The sequence below is a fragment of the Tenrec ecaudatus genome, chromosome 8 (assembly GCF_050624435.1).
Source record: "Tenrec ecaudatus isolate mTenEca1 chromosome 8, mTenEca1.hap1, whole genome shotgun sequence".
NCBI classification, from domain to species: Eukaryota; Metazoa; Chordata; class Mammalia; order Afrosoricida; family Tenrecidae; genus Tenrec; species Tenrec ecaudatus.
Genome location: NC_134537.1, coordinates 49,806,277 through 49,827,475, shown reverse-complemented (window position 1 = coordinate 49,827,475; position 21,199 = coordinate 49,806,277). Strand labels below are relative to the sequence as shown.

The window sequence follows — 21,199 nt, the reverse complement described above, 5'->3', positions numbered from 1 at the left end:
AATGAACTGGGTGGTCACTTGTTTGTTTTAATATTTATGGAAAATGACTGCCACATCTTTCTTCTGTCTGATGGCTCCAGGTTCAAGCTGCTGACTGTTGGGTAGCAGCCCAATTCTTAACCACTATGCCAGCAGGCCCTTACAAGCGTGAGCAGGAGGAACTGGATTCTCCCCATTCCTAGGCAGTCCACCTTTTAAGAATATACCGTGGAAAAAGCAACCATTGTCTTATCTTAGTGATTTCCTCCCCCCTGAGCAGTGTGATTAATCCTCATTGAGAGATGGGAGCATCTGATACGGCCAATCCTGGAAATGAGGCCTGTGCTCATTCTAGTGGGTGAAGAACCCTTGAGCACCAGGAACACTGGGGTCACTATCAGCTTTATAGATATCCAGTTTTCCCAATGCTTAGGTCCATGTTAGGTGTGGAACAGAACCGCAGTCTTTGAATCCAAGATGTATTCCCCAATCCAGCTTTATCTTAGAAACAAGACATTTTTCATTTTCTCGATCTCTGCTCTTTCTTAACAGGTGTAGACAAGGATTGCAACAATGGGTTCCAGCCTAACAAAATTGGGAGTCGGGCACAGGACCGAGTATCTTCTCAGGTTGAATAGAAGGTCCACATTCACGGAGCATGAAAGCGGTAGTCAAGAAATCAAACTCTACATTCCATTGGGAAAATTGTCTACAAAGATCTCCTTTTTTAAGTGTTAAAGAGAAGAACTGGACATTTGGATTATGGTACGTACTGAATATGAAAAGTTCCATGGGCTAACGAAAGTATAGGCAAATCTATTTTGGAAAAAATACAACCAGAATGCTCCTTAGAAGGGTGAATGAAGAAACTTTATCTCATATATTTTGAAATGTTATCAATATGGGGGACCATTTGTGGTACAAATAAACCATGGTTTATTAAGTGGATGATCATGAAAAAAGAGAGAGTCTCAACAACGTGGATCAATACAGTTGTTGGAACAAGCGGCTCAAACATAGCAACAATTCAGTTGTGAGGTGGCACAGGGCTGGGCAGTAGTTTTCTCTGCTGTATAAGAGCTCACTGTGAGTTGACAATGACCAGACACACTCTACCAACAACAACAGTAGGAACTGACTTGATGACACTTAAGAACAACAATAAAATGTACAAGGGGAAACTGGAATGAAAAGATAATGCAATTTTGTCCATGAATATTTTGAATGTTGTTCTAGATGCTATTGCTGTTGTTAAGGGCCATCGGGTCAATTTTGCCCATTGCAGCCCATGGACAGAGTAGAACTTCCCCATAGGTTCTCATTTCTATGGAAATAGATTACCAGATTCTCCCATGGATCCACTGGGTGGTTTCAAATAGCAAAGTTTTGGTTAGTAGTTAAGTGCTTAGTTATTGTGTTACCAAGCTTCCATGTGTGCATAATATATATATATGAAATTAAAATGCAATTATTGCAATTACAGAAATAATACCACACACATATGTATGAGAAGGTGAAAGATGAATCACTGGTGTGCAACCCAATTTAATATTGTATATATAAAAGAATAATTTTGACCCTTAGTGCATATCTGACACAAAAAAGTCAATAAAATGACTCGCAGATCCAAAGAACACATATAAAATAAAAAAGCTTTCAGAAGAAAATATAGGAAAATAGTTTCATGTGCTTGGGAGAAAAGAAGATCCTTAAAAAGATAGGGAAAACAAGTTTTCTTTCCATAAAAGTGTGGTGAAGAAATCAGATGGACTTGGCAATCAGAAAGAATAGTGTCTTATGGACTTGCCTTAAACAAGCACCCATGTAAGTGAAGTGACAGTGAGGTCCACATGAAAGAAGCACAACAGCTGATTTGATCTGAGGACTGTATGTAATAAAATTCAAGACAGGATTGTGAAGGTATTAGGGCCTAAAGTCTGAACATACAGTTTGCATAGGCTATGAATGACAATGAAGGCCTCAACTTCATTAGCAAGGTCTTCATTTGAATAAAACCACTGGTGGATCCCTCTGATCATTGACCAGGGATGTTATCAGACCGAGTCCCATTGAAAGTGAGCTAATACAGATGCAGTTAGGTGAAAATTTAATTCTACATTTTATTAGTTCTGTTATTTTTTCAACTAATGTTTCATATATATATATATATATATATTTGCTTTTGCATTTTTTTCTATATGAAATCCAGGATAGATAATATATAGAGACAGTAACTAGATTAATAGTTTCTTGGGGTTATGGCAGTGGAGGGTAGGGGACATAAAGAGCTAATAATTAGGATAAGGAAAAATAATTATAAAAATTGATTAACTTAAAAAAATATGCTTAAACTATTAAACTTTATGTTATGTAAATTGTATGTCATTAAAGGTGTTAAAATTAGTTCCAGCAAAATGGCGCCCAGGTAAGTAGCCCATACCAGGTGCTCTGTGGTGATCACTGATCCCAGTGTCCAGGAGGACAAGCCGGGGGATTTGAGTAAGTGACAAGATCCCCATGACAACCCAGAGTTCTTCTTCAGTCTGAGAGGCAATCCTAACCACATCTGACCTCATTCCAGAGCTCTGGGGATCTGCGACCTGATCCCAGGGTTTCCCCAGCCCATATCGATCTTGCTGCTTCTGGATGTTTCCAGGTCACCACCCACCCACTGATTTCCCCCAATGCCCACAAGCCTGATCATGGCACCAGGGACTGGCTGGCTGCCCTGATGAGTCCCACACAGCTGCAGCTGGACCCCCCCACAGTAACTGTCTGCTCCCAGAACTCCCCTTGGTGAGCTGCTCCCTTTACCCAAGGATTCCCTCTCCCCACATGGCAGTGGATCCCGCTTCCAAGCTCAGGTCCCTCCCACCACCCACCCAGGGCCCCAGGGGCCACCTGTAGTCCTCCTGCAGTAAGTTTGGTCACCTTCAGTGGTGGGGACTCTCCCCACCATTGCCTGTCACTCCCCAAGCCCTGGAGCAGCCACATCTCCTGCACCCACATGGCGCAGTAGCAACCCAGCCTCCTGACCCTCACCGAGCAGTACCGCTATCCTCTCCCAGACTGTGAGGCACACCACCAACCTGGCCTCTCCTGAGTCCACGCCTATTTGGAGCAGTGCCACCCCTGTCTCTTCCTTGTCAGAGCCAGTGCAGTGCAGCACTGCTGACCTCTCCCACTTGAACACCCATGTGGTGCAGCACTGCCAGCCTATCCCAGCCCACGTGGAGCAGCGCCACACAGGCCTATTGTGGCCCGCATGGCACAGAGCCACCCAGGCCTCTCCTGCACTCATGCAATGACTTTGCCTTCGGCTCTGGAAGTTGCCCCAACCAGTGCACTGCACTCCCACCAGGTACTACCCCTTCCTGTGCCATAGTCCCACCGTGAGCAGTAATTTTCCCAGACTACTCTTTCCCAGGTTTGCAGAGAGCCTCCAAAAGGTAGCCACACGGCTTCACACCAGAGTTTCCCATGCTGCTAATCACCCTCAGCTTGCAGTCTAGGGTTTTGCAAAACCCCTCCCCAGCCAGGAATGGAGGGACCACGGCAGCCATCCCTTCCTACCTCTCTCCCCAATTCCGCAGCCGCCAGAGTGGAGCTGGGTAGATAATTAGACAATATCTTTCAGCAATTGAAGAGCTGCTGAGATATATAGTCACAGGTAAATATCCTGTGACAGAATGTAGTTTCACAGACCACAAGTGGATCGGGCCGAGAGAGACACTGGACAGTAGCCAGTGACAAATTGAGATTCAGTCAGCCCCAAACCCTCTCTGCTAAGCTGATTCCCTTCCTCTTGGGCACAGCGCTGCACAGCTCTGATACCAGGGCATCCCAGAAGTCCTTTATACAATGGGGAAATTTTTTTCATATTAAAACTGCTTTAAATTCAAGGCTGTGGTCCTTTGTATAACATTCAATGTAAGCCTGCAGAACTCTGTCCATAAGCATCCATTAAGATAACAAGGTAGCCAAAGTGAAACTCCAGAGCACAGCCTAGGGTTTTTAACACAACAAAACGGAAAAAGCTAACAGGTCCTACTACTCTTTGAAACAATGAAAATCATGGCCTGAAAGCCCAGACAGACCAGCAGCCAAACTGTAAGCCTGCCCTAAGTCAGCCAAGGGGCAGACTTACACTCAGCAGCCTCATTTCAGAATAGGAAGCCCCCTACTAGTGCCATCCTCTGAGTAGCTGCGGCACCCTGCCTACATAGCAGTCTGACCCACCACCACAGCAGGCCATAGGCAGTCCTCAAAAACACTCTTACCAGTCACACAGAGAAAGAGCTCAGGGATCCTTGCTCTCAGAGACACATGGAGATCATTCTTCCAAAATGACATGCAAACAGCAAGATTGCACAACACTCTAAACAAACAAACAAACGAACAAAAAACCCAAGATGGAGTTAATGATGCTCATAGAATAATCAGACATGGATCTGCCACAAAAAGAAATCTTCAGAAGTTTGCTTTGAGTAATACAAGAGATGAGGGAAGCAATGCAGAATAAGGATGCAATGATAGAGGAGATGAAGTCCACATTAGAGGGGATGAAGTTCACCTACCAAGGGGAAATACAAGAGCTAATGGATGAGTAACAGAAGCAAAACACAAGATCATGGATCTCACAATCAGACTAGAAGAGGCAGAGAATCGTACCAGCTAACTCGAGGACAATCAGGCAGATTTCAACAAACTGGAAAGACAGCCAAACAAGATAATCAAATTGACTGAAGAAAACCTGAGAATAATGACAGATAGACGAAGGGGAATGACATTCAAATAATTGGTCTTCCAGACAAGATATAAGGAAGAAGTCAACAGAAAAATTAGCGAAGGAATTTCTGGATCCAAACTTCCCAGCATAATGAAAGAGAAGCAGACAGTTGGACAGGAAGCAGAAAGGACACCAATTAGACTAAACCATAGGAAGAACTCACCAAGTAATATAATAGCTATGCTATCCAACTTCAGGAAAAAGAGAAAATTTTAAGAGCAACAAGAGAAAAAACAGGCAGTCACATACAATGGGGCTCACGTAAGAATATGCTCAGACCAATCAGCAGAAACCATGAATAGGAGGATAGAGTGGAAGTAACATCTTCCAAAATATGAAAGAAAAAAATCACCTGCCTGAGCATCCTCTACCCTGCTAAATTATCCATTAAGATAGAGGATGAGGTAAGAGTCTTCCAGGACAAGGAAAAACAAAGAATATGCCGTAAGACATCCAACCCTGAGGAAAATCCTTGTTGACTAACTGTAGTTAGAAAACCAACATCCACTTTACCTGACTTTAATACCTACTACACAGTCACAGTGGTCAAAATAGCATGGCACTGGTATAATGAGAGATAGTGAGACCAATGTAAAATAAAAAAGAACACCTAGACATAAAACCACTAGCATGTAGACAACTGATCTTTGACAAGGGCCCAGAAGGCATCACATGGGAGACATGTGCCTTTTTTAACAAGTGGTGCTGGAAACAATGAATATCCACCTGTAGAAAAATGAGACAAGATGTTTACCTCGACCCATGCACAAGAACAAACTCAAGGTGCATCACAAACCTAGAAAGTAAAACCACAAACTATCAGGACTACCAACAAAAGAATTGTGACAAACCTAAGAATCTTGACTCAGGGGACACATAGGCTAACTGCAACAGGCAAGGGCACACACACAGGTGAACCTGGAATTGACAAGTGGGATTTACTAAGGATAAAACACCTGTGTGCATTGAAAGACTTCACAAAGAGAGTAGCAGGATAACCCACTGTCTGGGAGAGAATTGCTAGCAATGACACAAAAGACAAAGAAAGGGATTATTAATAAAATTTACAATACACTTCTTGCCTGCAAAAATTGGAAAACAATTAACCCCCTGAGGAAGTGGGCAAAGACCTCAAAAGAAGCTTCCCTACGGAGGAGACCTGAATGATCAACACGTATGAGAAATTCTTGAGATCATTAGACATCCGAGAAATGCAAATTAAAGCAACCATGGTATGCCATGTAACCAAAATCAGAAAATCAGAGAGCAAAAAATGTTGGAGGGGATGTGGCAAGATAGGAACTCTCTTCCACTGCTAGTGGTTGTGTAGATATGTACAGCCTCTGTGGAAAGTGATCAGGTGATATTTAAATTAAATGGAAATTGAGCTACCTTAAGACCTATCTATCCCTCTACTGGGATAGAAATGGTACACAGAAACAGTAATAAATAGAACATGACTACTTGTATGATCTCCAATGTTTACTGTGGTACAATTCACAAAGATTTGGAAACAACCCAAATAGATAAGTGGACCAGTAAACTCTTGCACATACACAAAATGGAGTACTATGCATCTCTAAAAAGCACTGATGACCACATGAAACACGTTTCATGGGAAAAATGGGAGGAAATTATGCTAAGCGAACTTAAACAATCACAAAAGGTCAAGTAGATGTGAGTCCCCTGAGATAAGTATAATCAGCACAGTAGGTATAGAAGAAAAGAAAAGTCACTTATCTCACACCATACAGGTTGGGTACAGGCAGTTGGGTGGAGCTCAGACCAACACAAGGAGGTACATGTTATTCCAACACAAAGAAGGGGGCAGGAGAAGTGAGCAGTGAGCAAACAACACCATCGCCAGGGGAACAACTTGGACATTAAAATCAATAACGAGGAGGACATAGGGATCCTTGGGTGTTGGACGTAGAGATCCTGGGGTCCAGCAATCCAGATGAGAGTAATTACTAAGAGGAAGAATTAGGGCAAGCTTGATGGCAGGGCAGGATGAGGGTAAAAGGAAATGGAGAAATGATCTAGGAAGCAAAGCTATGGATAAAGGTCTAAGCATATGTGTGTACATGTGTAAATACATCAATTCATAAAAAATAGAGGTATTGGCTTAGGTACATATATGTATATGGCAATACACTGAGTTAGTGGGCGATCTTCAGTCCTCTGCTCATACCCTCCCTCAAATGCAAGAACACTTTGTTCTGACAAACTGGCATTCTGTGATGCTCACCCTCCCAGCACAATCGCTGAAGACCAAATGGGTCTTCAAATGTGGTGAAGAAAGCAGATGGTGCCCTGCTATCAAAAGATATAGTATTTGGCATCTTAAAGGTTTGAAGCCAAACAAGCAACTTTCTAGCAGAGAAGCAACAAGCCTACATGGAAAAGCACACCAGCCAGTGCAATCATGAGGTATCATTGGGACCAGGTAATGGGGCATCAGAAGACCCAAAACAAACAAACAACCTTATTGTTGAAAACAAGAGTAGTCAGAGACGAGACCCAAAGTCCATCTGTAGACAATGGGACAACCCCGCACAGAGGGGTCACAGGGAAGGGATGAGTCATCCAGGGCACAGTATAGCACCGATGAAACATACACTATTCCTCTGGTTCCTTGAGGCTTCCTTACCCCCACTATCATGAGCTCAGTACCACCTTCCACTGTGGGGTAGACTGGAGCATGTGCACAGATAACAGATAAGAGATAAGAGCTCATGACACACAAAATCCAAGAACTGGAATAGGAGTAGTGATACCAGAAGGGCAGAGGGAAGGTAGGGAGAGGAGCGAGGAAAGAGAAATCAATTGTAATGATTGACACATAATCACACAATTTTCTCCTCCAGGGGGACAAACAACAGAAACTATGGGGGAAGCTTGGTGTAGATATTAAAATAACAATAATTTAAAATTTATTAAGGGATCACAAGGTTGAGGGAGATAGGGGCTGAAATCAAGGGCTCAATAAAAAGTAAATGTCTAGAAAATAATGATGGCCACGTATGTACAAATATGCTTGATACAATTGATGTGCGGATTGTTATAGGAGAAGAAAGAACCCAATAAAATGATCTTTTAATAAAAAATGTTAAAATTAAAAATACATATAATTACACAATGTTATGAAGAACTGTAGTCCAACAGATGAACTGGACAATGTCAACTCAATGAAGACTGGCTTCATTAATAAAATGCAACTTTAAAGTGAACTTTAAAAAGTTATCAACTTATTTTCTTCAAACAAACATATTTTTTATTCATTGTGCTACTTATTGAGACAGTGGACTATTATAGAGGCCTATACATCTATAATTCAGAAAATAACTGCTGCTTCAAATGTCAAGTATGGTTCTCTAAAATGTAATAATCATGGAATCTTTGAACAAGAGGCATAAAAGTGGGATATTACTTACAGATATTAGTAATTAATATTTGCAGAGCAGTAAGTGATCATTAAATAATTCTGTTTCCATTATATCATTTGATTCTTATAACACCACTATATTTAACATCATTATCTCTTTAATTTTATAGATACAGATAAATTGAGGATTGAAAAAGTGAAGTAAGTAACTTGGTCTAAATAGTTTGTAACAGATAGGAATGTGACTAGAATCTTTTTTTATATTTCACAATACAATGTTTTTCCATTACACATATAGCACCTACCAAACTCAGTGTGTTAATCTTTATTTGAAATTGAGTTGCAGCCTTGGCAAGTCTGTCGTTTTTATTCTAGGAAACGCAGTCATGCTTATCTTTCTTCTAAAAGAACACAGCCTTTTACATTGTCATTTATCTTACACATCAATTCAGCCTACAAATATTTATTGACTACCCATCCTTGTTAGGCACTGTGCACGTAGCCATTGGGGACTCAGCATGTTGTCTTCAATTAAAAGATGTAGGACTCTAGAGAACAAAAGCTCTAATTCGTATCATAGCCATAAAATAAACAATATTATGTAAATTACCAGACAACATCCTACTGCTATTTATAAAGATTTAACTGGTTATTTCTTTTTTTCTTTATTTAGACATAGATCACCAGGTTTATCTTCCTAGTCTATTTTAATCTGAAAGTTAGACCAAAAGCGACCACCATGGGGAACACTGTTGGCATGTGGTTACCAGTGGTTCCAACACCACAGCAACATGTAAGGCATTATAGGACAACAGCCTAATAAAGAACTAGCAGGCTAATGTACACCCGACTCAAACCACGGTGTTTTCAATTGCTTCAAAAGCATGCAAAATTTGTGTAATTAATAAAATAGACCAGAGAAGAACTGATGCACTTGAATTTGGGTGTTGGCAAAGAATATTAAATATACCCTAGATTTCCAGAGGAAAGGATGAATTTGTTTTGTAAGAAGTACAGCCAGAATGCTCCTTAGAAACACACATGGTGAGACTTCCTTTTAAATATTTTTGATAGATTATAAGGAGAGACAAATATCTGATAAAGTACATTATATATATTGTAAATAGGATCAGTGAAAAATAAATGGATTGACCGGGTGGCTGAAACAATGAGCTAAAACATGATGATGATTATGAGGAAGGTACACATCCAGGCTATATTTTATGCTGTTTTACATAGGGTTCTTGTGAGTTAAAATCAATTGGAATGCATAAATATATGAATTATGTGTCTAATTATATGACAGAATTACTGTGGATATAACATTAATAAATAGAAAATTATAATGCAGTGTGTTATTTTTTGTTACACATAATATATTATGTATTTCAATGATACTTATTATACTCTTCTTTAGATGGAATCTGAATTCAGGTGGGGTATACTCAGGGGCATGTTTTGGCTTTCATAGATTTGGTTTTAATATTCTTCACTGCTTCCTGAGTTTCCATCTAAGCAGCCGGTGGTCTGCTCCACAGTCAGGTCTGGCCTTGTTTTGGTTGAAAACATCTACTTTATTTATTGTCTCTTTCCACAAATGTAATTGATTTGATTCTCATGTAGCCCATTAGGTGATGTCTATGTGTATCATTAAAATTGTTGAAAAAAAGCACTTGTAATGACTAAGTGACGGATCTTTCAAAATTCTGTTATGAAATAGGATGCACTGTGTCTATCACTAGCCCCCCATTTTTAAACTACTGATCATTTCTCCGCTTCAAGTTTTGCACTTCAATATCTGGTAATTCTCACAGTGTTTTGATCACATGTTTGATCAATTTCAGACTGAGAAGTTGGCAAACATTTTAAATTTCTTCATCAACTAATCAACAAGAAGAAATTGAGGTTTTAAAATTATATGTTTCCCCAATACTTCTTTCTTTTTAAATGTGTCATTATTGGGGGAGCTCTTAGAGATATCATAACATTCCATAGTTCAATCCCATCAAGCAGAATTATGTAATTGCTACCACAATCAGTTTTAAAATATTTTCTTCCTTTTTGAACTCCTTGATATCAGCTACCCTTTATCCCCCCCCCTTCCCCACCCGACCCCCCAGGAGCCCTTAATTATTTATTTTCCTATGTTATTTTTTGTTTCTATATCTTACACAGCCCAATATATTCATTCACGTACAATTCTGTTGTTCTAACCCATCGAGTGGGGTTATGCAGTTATCAATGCTATTTGCTCCCTATTCCCTCCTTCCCCTGCCCCTCTCTTTCTGTACCCTCAGGGAACCATTGCTCCTGTTACTTTTGCTGAAGGGTTATCTCTCTTGTCTTTCACGTACTGAATGATCTTAAATATTCAAATCTAACATGATTAATGAGGTAAACAAATAAAAATTATAATAGTAAGGGGAGAAAATATTAACTCTACATAACTAGAGGAGACCACACCCTGGATATATCATCCCTTCTGCCTGACCTTTTTGAGAGGGACTGTCCAATTATCTTCTAGGTGGGTATTGTATCTCCCCTACATCTATGCCCCTTCACATCAATTTGGTTGCTTGTTTTTGAACTTCTGATTCCTCTTCCCTCTTGACACTTCACGATTACCCAGGCTGGTGTAATTCTTCCATGTGGGCTTTGTTCTATCCCGGCTAGATAGTCGCTTGCTTAACTAAAGCCTTTAAGATCTCAGTCGCTATATCTTTTAATAGACAGGCACCATCAGCTTTCTTCACCACATTTTCTCATGCACCCATTTTGTCTTTAGTGATCATCACCACTTATTTATGATAAAAATACATAACATCATAGGACTAGAAGGAAATTCCTAAACATAATAAAGTCTATATACAGAAAAACACACCAATGGACAACATCACACTTAATGAGAAAAAACTGAAAACATTTTCCCTGAGAATGGAACCCACACAAGGATGTCCCCTATCAACATTATTATTCAACATTGTAGTATATTTTCCATTAGACATCAAAAATAAGTCAATGGAATACAACTGGAAAAAGAGGAAGTGAAAATCTAGTTATTTGTAGATTCTATGATTTTATATATAGAAAACTCCAAAGAACACAAAATGATTGTTGGGAACAATTGAGGGGTATAGTAAAGTATCAGGATACAAGAGAAACAAGCAAGAATCAATTAGATTTCCCTATGCAAGTGAAGAGAGCTCTGAAAAAGACATCCAGAAAGCAAGGACATTTAGAATAGCCACATAAAATATGGAATACTTAGGTCAGAAATCTAACCAAAACTACAGAATATTATTATGAGAACTACACAAATGAAAGACTACACCACACTCAGGGATAGATAAGAAGACTTAATATTGTGAAAATGTCACAATTGCTTAAAGCAATCTACAAACACAATGCAATTCTGATGCAAATCCCAACTTAATTCTTTAAAGAAACGAGAAAAAAAAACTAATTACCAACTTCATATGGAGAGGGTAGAGGCCTAGGAGAAGCAAGGAACTCTTTATAAAGAAGAACAAAGTAGGAGTCCTGGCCTCAAAAGCTATTACCAACCCACAGTGGTCACAACAGCTCAGCACTGCTGCTAATACAAAGACCAACAGAACAGAAAACCAAGAAACAAATGCATCCACCCACAGGCAATGGATTTTTGACAAAGGAGCAAAGTAAATAGATAAATAGTTGGGAAAGGGACAATCTCTTCACAGAAAGGTGCTGGCAAAATTGGATTTCATATGAAGAAGAATGACATAGGACCTATACTTAGTCCTAAGAGCAAACACAAACTCGAGGCGGACAAGAGACTTAAATATAATCTCAGAGTTTTAAGGATCATTACAGAGAAAATTGGGACACAGTTTAGGACCCTATTGCAGGCATATACTTACTACTAAATATAATACAGGGAGCACCCACACACACTGGGAGACAAAAATCCATGCCGGGACCTACTGAAAATAAAACACTGATGCTCATCAAAAGAAAAAAAACCCCTTATCACCAACACAGTGGATAAGGAACTAATTTATAAAAGTCTATAGAATTCTGTTAACAGCTCCTTACAAAAAAAAATAATTCAGTTAAAAAGTGGGTAAAAAACATAAGCTTACTGTTCAACAAAAATTACACTCAAATAGCTAACAAACAAGAAAATGTGCTCACAATCACTAGCCATCTAGGAGATGCAAGTCAAAATAACAATTTGATATCACCTTGCACCAAAATAGCTTATTTAAATAATTTTTAAAAATTTTAAACCATTGGAAAGAAAAAGAGATCAGAACTCCTATGCACCGTGGGCGGGCTTGTAAGCATGTGTAACCATTGTGGAAAGCAATCTGGCACTATTTGAAAAACAGAGTAGGAATATCATTAGACCATAGGAGTAATAGACGGACCATGCAGAGACGTAGGCTCTCCCGTGCTCTTCATTAGCTCAGTTCACAATAGCAAGACGCCGGGAGGAGTCCAAATGCCGGTCAGCAGAAGAATGGATAAAGAGACTCTGGTACATGCAAACAACAGAATACTATGCGTCCATAAAATGATACATGTGACATAACTCATGAGAGGGCTGTCCCTGGTAGCCGTTATCCTGAGCGAAGCTGGTTAATCTTAAAGCCCAGATATTGTAGGATACCACTACTATTAGGATAAACACCAAGGTAAAGAAAGGCCGGCTTCTGTTCCCAGGGCACATGGTCTCCCTGGCAACGTTGGAAGGTGCTGGCCTAGTGCTCACGAGGGACGGGACGTATTGTTGTTAGGTGCATTGGGTTGGTAACAACAAGCAACAACAAACCCACTCTGTGTCCAGCGCCATTCCCACATTGTTCTTATGTTTAAATGCATTGTTGCAGGTGCAATGTCAATCCACCTGTGTCGATCGATCCAATCTTCCTCTTTTTCACTGCTGCCCCTCGACATTCTTTTAAGTGTGATGTCCTTTCCCAGGGACTGGTCTCTCCTGCCAACCTGTCTGAAGTATGTGAGAGCGGGCCCCCCCTTCCTTGCCTTTAAGGGGCATTCTGGTTGTACTTCTTCCAGGACAGATGTATTTGTGTTTCTCATACTTTCAATATTCTTTGCCAGCACCTTGATCCAAATGCATCAATTCTTGTTCTGTCTTCCTTATTCAATGTCCAACTTTCACATGCAAATGAAGTGATTGAAAGCGCTGTAGCTCAGGTCAGGAACACTTTAATTCTCATAGTCTCATCCTTGTTTTTCTACCTTTCACAGAGGTCTTGTGCTCCCGATTTCCTAATGCAATGCATACTTTGATTTCTTGACTGCTGCTTCCATGAGTATGGATTGTGGATCTTAGTGAAATGAAATCCTTAACAACCTCAATATTTTTTTCATACATCACAATGTTACCTACTGGTTTACTTGTGAGGCTTTTCATTGAGTTGTAATCCATACTGAGGGCTGTCATCCTCGATCTTCATCAGCAAGTGCTGTGCTTCAAGTCCTCCTCACTTTCAGAAAGCAATATTGTGTTATCTGTACTGTTAATAAGTGTTTCTGCTAAATCTGAAGCTGCATTCTTCTTCATGTAACCCAGCTGCTCTGATTATTTTCTCAGCGTACAGATTGAGTAAATATGCTGACAGGATATAACCCTGATGCACACCTGTCCTGATTTTAAACTATGCAATATTCCCTTTCACTGAGTGTGAAAGTTGGACATTGAATAAGGACGACTGAAGAAGACTCACTATATTTAAATGGCACTGGAGAGGAATATTGAAAGTACCATGGGTTGTCAAAAGCACACACAAATCTGTCTTAGAAGACATGCAACCAGAAAGCTCCTTAGAGGCAAGGAAAGCAAGGCTTCATCTTACATGTGTTGGATAGGTTGTCAGGAGAGATCATTCCCCGGAGAAAGAAATCATGTCTGGAAAAATTAGCGGGACAGCGAAAAAGAGAAACATCCTCAGGGAGATGGATTGACACAATGGCTGCAAGAATGGGCTGAGCCATGGTAACACTTGTGAGGCTGATCCAGGACTGAGAAGTGTTGCACTGGGTTATGCATAGGGTTGCTGGGGTTGGGAACCTACTGATTCTCACTAGTACAAGCTACAAGTACAGTTCCTATTACTTCCTCTATTCAATCCCAGCTGATTGTCCAAGTATCTCATATCAAAATATACAACAATAGTTGTCACTGTGGGGACTCAGCGGAGTTGGAAAGCAGGCTTTGAGTCCACAGAGATCTTAGGACAGTTTTCCACAGGTTGGCTAGAAGAAAAGGAAACAAATGGAAATGCTTCAAAGGAGCCGCTAGACTATCTTCTTCCCCAAAGGCACAGTTACAGTGTGTCTAATGCTTTCAGCTTATGAGAAGCGATCCAAATATTCTTTTCAAAGCATGCATGTGCACGTGCACACACACACACAAACACACAGATTTAAGCATTGTCTGAGGACTAGCCTCAGGACAGAGGTAACAGAACAACAATGTCAAGTTGTAAATTAGTGCACTTTATGAAAGGGGTCAAAATTTGTGGGAAAATACATGTAAAAGATTGTTGTATTTTTTCACAAAATAAAAATTTTAAAAATTGAAATTCTCTTATATTTACTTTACACATAATACTGTATAATACTGTAGCATTGATTATATAAAGATGCTTAACATTTTCCAAAGAAAATTTCCATGATCTTTTATTTCTATATTTTCATAAACCTTTTGAAGCCCACTGGTATATTAGAAATAAGAGGTTGAAATATGATTTTTTAAAATCCTTCCTTTCTACTACTAATTTAATAATTTTATGTGGTATATTTGGGCATTACAAAAGTCTCAACAATGGACAAACAATGCTGTCATGTCATACAGATGTAACATACGTCCTTCTCTACAGCTCAATAAAACTGGTATTAACGGAGTTATAAAATCATGTATTAAGAAATTAATACTTTAGGAAATGAAATTTTAAAGGATATTTAGCTTAAAGGTATATCCATAGCCCACATCCCAAATTCTTCAGAAATTTAGCACCATTGTTGCTACAAAATCTGTAATAGCAGGGTGATAGTTTACTATTAAGAAAAAAGTTAAAAGGAAAGTTATGGATCCACATTAGATTCTAGAAAAAACGCCTTAACTGTAAAATAAATTCAAAATAATAAAAACTAGTAACATTTTGTAAAATATTAGAGAGAGTATAAACTTGTTGCTCTGCTCAATAAATTCTAATTTACCTCTTAGAAGTGTTGTAAACAATTTTGAACACTGGTGAATCTCAAACAAATGAAAGCCCACCTGTTTTGACGATAACAAGACTGCCTTTCTAGAGTCTGTTCAGGAAATAAGACTTACAAAGCAAGCTACAAAGTACCTAAGAGCTCAGTGCTTTGAGTGACTGCTAGGATGGATGGCAGTGAAAGCTCAGGAGAGGGAACGTGCATTTCTACCGGACTGAAAGGTCGCCACCCTGTGGCAATAAAAAGAAGTGCAGCTGGGACCTGAGCACTCAGTGGACTGAGCCAAGGCACAGGTGACAAAAAAGCAAAAGAAAGGTGCTGGTAATAGCAAGCAGCCTTAGAGGCACCCAAGGACAAGCCTGGAGAGTGAATTTGTCAATGTGGGAAGCACACCTGAACATGATATCAGTGACCCTGCAGAGCAAGGGGTTGAAGAGTCTGTTAGTTTTCAGCAGGAAGGAAAACATGAAGACCACCCAGAATGCTGCTCTGTGCTGTCACTGCAGGAGGCCATAACCCCAGGAGCAAGGCCTCAACTCCCTTTTTGTTCAGGATGACTTTTTGGTTTTCACATGTCTAGGGACATCAAGAACATCATTCAGGAAGAGGGAAATATCCATTAAAAAGGCAGGAAAATAAAGAAAAGACCAAAGTGGAGGTCAAAAGAGACAGAAAACTGCTCTTAGTTAAAGTAAACGAAAGAAATTATGAAGTCAAAGAGCTGAAAAGAAAATGTCCTGGGCAGTTCAAGAAGACAAAGACAAATAATATAATGACATACAAAATAAAACAAATATATAATAAATAATATCATTAAATAATAATAAATATATCATAAAATAGTAATAGAATTACATGCAAAAATTTAGAATTAAAAAAAACCAAATGGTTTTAACGCTCAGCATATCATAAGTTGAAAGAACTCAAGAAAATATTCCAACCATGTATTGCGCTGGGCAAATTTGCTGCAAAAGACCTTGTCAAAGTGCTAAAAGCAAGGATGTCCTTCTGAAGATTAAGGGAAGCCTTACCCAAGCCTTAGTGTATTCAGTTGCTTCCGACACAGATGAAAGCTCAGAAAGGAATAAGGCAGACTGAAAACCAATGGGTGCGCTGGGATTTTAGTGTTGGCAAAGAATATGAAATACACCCCGGACTGCCAGAACGTGCTCTCATCCACTGCCATGGCGGGGGTTCTGCCCCACAGAGACCCTGTTCTAGGATTCCCAAGGCTGTGCATAGCCGTATGGGAGCAGACAGCGTCACTTCTGGGGTATTTGAGCTCCTGACTTTTAGATTAGCACTGCCAGAAGAACAAACAAAAAGTTGTTTTAGAAGCACAGTCAGAATGTCCCTTAGAACTGAGGGTGGCAAGACTGCCTCGCGTGCATTGGACCTGTTATCAGGAGGCACGAGACCCTGGAGAAGGGCACCATGGTTAGTCAAGCAGAGGGAAACAAACCAGAAGGAGCCCCTCACCAGATGAATTGACGTACAGCGAGCAAGAATTGGCTGAAATATAACAATAATTGTTAGTATGGTATAGGACTGGCCAGTGTTTCTTTTGTACATATGAAGGGCACCTCAAAATTTTATAATTATTTTTTCAAAACTATGTATTAAATTTTTTTTCACAAAACAACCTTATCACCTTCAAAGTACCCCTCCATTACCCTTAATACATTTGTCAAATCTGCTATTCTATTCTTGGAAACATTTTTCAAACTCATTTGTTTGGATGGCTGACAGCACCTCCCTCATTTTTTATTCACCTCTTCTGTTTTGTCAAATCACTGCCCTCTCACGTCCTACTTCATTCATGGAAACAGAAAGAAGTCACACAGATTCAGGTCAGGTGAGTAAGGTGCATGGGGCAGGAGAGGAATGCTGGGGTTTTTGTTTTGTTTGTTTTTTGCCAAAACCCAGCACACTGAGATGGCTGCCTGAGCAGGTGCATTGCTGTGTTGACAAACCCAGTGCCCACTGGACCACAATTCAGGCCTTTTTGGGTCACATATTGCTATGCAATCTTTTCAGAACCTCTAAATAGAAAGCTTGATTCACAACAGTCTCATCTGGTGGAATGAACTCCAAATGCGCTATTCCCCTCATATAAAAAAAAAACCCAACTGTGCATCATCTTCATCTTTAATTTCACTTGGTATTTGGCGGGGGGCAAGGTGGAGAAGGCCTTTTCCACTGTTTGATTGATGTTTGCTTTTGGGGACATAAGGATGGTGCCTTGTCTCGTCACCAGTAATGACTGTGGGGAAAAGGTTAGGATCCCATTAGAGCTGTTCTTTCCAAGCACAGCATGCTTCTACTGGATACCCTCTCTCCTGGTCGGTAGGAACTCGGGGCACAAATTCATAGCAACCCTTCTCAGTCCCAAATCTACTATTAAAATTTGCTGCCCCGAGCTCCAAGAGAGTCCAGAAACTTCCCTATCTCTTCACTGGTCTGTCATTGGTCTGTGAGCGCAGGTGCACATATTTCATTGACATTTTCGTCTGTTCAGGAAGTTGATGGCTGTCATCAATCAATATTGAACCTTTGTTCAAACGAGAAAACCACTCTGACACTTGAGTTTTTCTCATAGTGCCATCCTTGTACGCTGTGTTCCACATCACAACAGTTTCTGCATCATGTTTCCAGAGCGGGAAACAAAATTTCACAACTGCACACTGTTCTCTTAAATCAGCCATTACAAAAATGAGGTTAGAGCTAAACTGGTTTTATGAAAAAATATACTGTGTCCAGAGAGAACCTTCTCAGGCAGTGCCGCTGGGTACACAAATTCAGATCGTGTTGCTTGATGCTTGCCTAGCAGAAAAAATACACACTATGGAAGCTCTGACCAGCAGAGTTTTTTCCATTTTTGGGGGTGGTATCCCCACATATAGACATGATGAATCGGCACCAACTCAATGGCCCATAACCATAATACCATGAAACATATACATTCATTATCGGTCACAGCTTAAAGAAGGTCTCAGAAGCTGTGTTATTGGAGATGAAACCAGAATAGCAAAGACCCAGTCACCCGACCAAACCATAAACTTACATTTGTTGTAATTTGAGTTAATTCCAACTCACATCCATCTCATGGAAGAGAGCAGAATTGCCTCTGTGGGTTTGTGAGACTGTAACTCGATATAAAAGTAGAAAGCCTGTGTTTCTCCCAAGAACCTGCTGGCCGCTTCCCAGCCTCTAGCTCATGACATCTCCATGCTCCTCGTAGCGTTGAGGTGGGAGTGGGCACAGTGCCCTGGTAAGGAGAGAAGCTTTGCCGGCTGGAGCATAGGCGGCCAGGGCACCCTGCACTGAGATGACGTCAGCGCATGGGTGGAGACCAGATCCTTAAGGCCTTGCAGATTCTGGCAGAGGATTTGGAATTATTCGAAGTATAAAGGATGGCCAATGAAGGATGCTAAGTAAATGCATACTGTGATCACATACGCGGTCTTAAACGATCGCTGAGGCTACAATGTGGAACACGCCGTGAAGGAAAGCAGTACTTATATTCCAACACTGTCGCAAAAACGATGGCAACTTCAGCCGGGGGAAGTGAGCAGAGGATGATCACAGAGCAGCGGAGAGCTTCAGGACTCACTTTAGAGGTAAAATCAGAGATCTGGTGGAGTTCAGGATAAAGAGGATGAAGAATTTGAAGAAACCAAGGATAAGACTTACATATTTATCTTGAGCAATTAGGTGGATATGGCTACACATTTCTAGTTTTAAAAGGTCGCCATGAAAAGATCTACAAATCATCGATACCGTCTCCTTCGCACCGTGCAGTTCTTTGCGTTAGAGCCACACGTGCACGAGAAGGTTAAGAAAACCTGTACACCAACCTGTTGTTGCAAGCTCCCGTGATGAGCCTGTATTTGTTTGCCAGGCAAGATTTTGGACATTTTTGTGGTAACATGTAAGGCAGGCATCCAGATATATTTGCAATTGTGTTCAGAAGATCTGCTGACACCATATCTAGGGAAAAAGTAAATAAACCAGAAACACTCTTTTGTAATAACCAATCTACTTACTAATATAGCATTTCTAATGTTTCGGAAGTTGCTTCAACAATCCAAATGTGTAACTGGCTTGCTAAATCAAATTAATTTATATATTTGACAATAACTTTTCTAGAACAATTGAACAGGCAGAATATCACACCAATGCTAATATATCTGACTCTCATGAAGCTGTTCTTTTGAAGGTAAAACAATAAAAGGTTAAAGTTGGAGATACCATTTGGTTTAACCTAATATTGAAAAGAGATGTTTTATATATGTCTTATAAAAATGACTGTGGGGTAAAAAAGTAGAACTTATCTTTGTCCAATTAAAACTTTGACAAAAATGTCCATATACCCAGTGTTTCCTTCCATTGAACACAGAGGACCCGTATGAATCAGAATAAACTTCATATTAGCTAGTAACCACAAGCATTGCCTAACTCAATGTATTGTATATCTGAATTATAATTCACAAGTTGTATGCTAAATGCCTTTGTAATTAAGTTTGAGAAACACAATACATGCAAATAAATGTTAAATAATGGAATGATTTTCTTTTGAAATGTATAATATGATAATTATTTTATAGTATAAAGCACAATCATTCTTTTGAGGAAAATTTTCCCTGTCTCTATAAATCAATTACTTTCTCAATTGCCTTATATTTTCTTATGGCTAGTCATGTGGAGGTTTTCCTTTCCCTTTTTGTGGGCAATGTACTTTAGCTTTGTGATCATTCTGAAAAAAAGTACTCAAAGAGCCCTGAACATCAGCGACATAAACAAACAGTTTACTTCTCAGGTTTATCGTCAGTTCTCATTTGGCTTGTCTCCAACGTCAGTCAACTGGCTTGGACCCCCCTTAATAGCAATCACAATACTTGTAACTAGCAATAGCTCCAATCCTCAGAAAACAAAGAATTCATAATTCATATTCTATGTCCCCACCCCACACCTAAAACTTCCACGAACAAAGCAAAAATCATCGAGACTACCTGCCAAGCTCTTTATTTTTGATCATATTGACTTTGGGTTCTTTTTTGGAAATTCTTTCCAGATTAGGGCCCCAAAAGACCATAATATATATATTTCTGCCAATTTTGTTCCTAGTTATATGTTTTTCAAGAAATGAAAGGGCTTCTTTGTTATTGTTAGGTAGCTTAGCCTAGGGACTGGGATGTCCATTGACGCATGCCCAGGAGAGCCAGCATAGGACAAAGCTGGATTTTCCCGCCGGTGGGCACAGTTGGGCATTGAACCTGGATCAGCCCACCTGAGCCAGGTGATTGCAATTCAGCCATGGGACCGACCTGTGGTCGTTCACCACGCCTCCCCCAGGAATCCATGAAAAGGCAGGGACCGAGAGGGAGAGGGATCTTGTCTGGTTGTCTTTGTGGGAGGAGAACTTGGGAGAGAGATATTTGCGTGACCCCAGCAGTCTTTGCCAGGCCCCATGATCAAAAGGAATCCTATGGGTGCCGCGAAAAACCTGAAGCTTCTTTTAACTCTCATTAAATTCACTTGGATCACGAGCCAGGCTTTGGTGTGAATTCTTTCTCGTGCGGAGTCAAGGACTGAGGTTTAAATCTAGCCCAGAGAGAGACCTTACATTATCTCTTACTAGAAAGAACCACTTTTTGGGTCCAAGATAGCTTCTGTAAGTCTCAAGATGTATTGCTATCACTTTGATTCCTCCCATGTCAGAGACATTGAAATATCTGCGAAGGGGAAAGAAGCTAGAAATGTGCTCCATCCTGAAATGGCAGAGAAGTAAAACAAGACACTTCATAACAGCAAAA

General features: G+C 40.1%; 1 protein-coding gene across 1 annotated transcript in view; it reads right to left on the bottom strand.

Moving 5' to 3' along the window:
* TPO (thyroid peroxidase) overlaps positions 1–21,199 on the bottom strand; it is a 235,949-nt gene that overhangs the window by 147,643 nt on the left and 67,107 nt on the right. Inside the window, exon 4 of the mRNA XM_075557175.1 lies at positions 19,241–19,373. Coding sequence (XP_075413290.1) covers positions 19,241–19,373 — 133 coding nt within the window. The remainder of the gene's footprint in view (positions 1–19,240; positions 19,374–21,199) is intronic.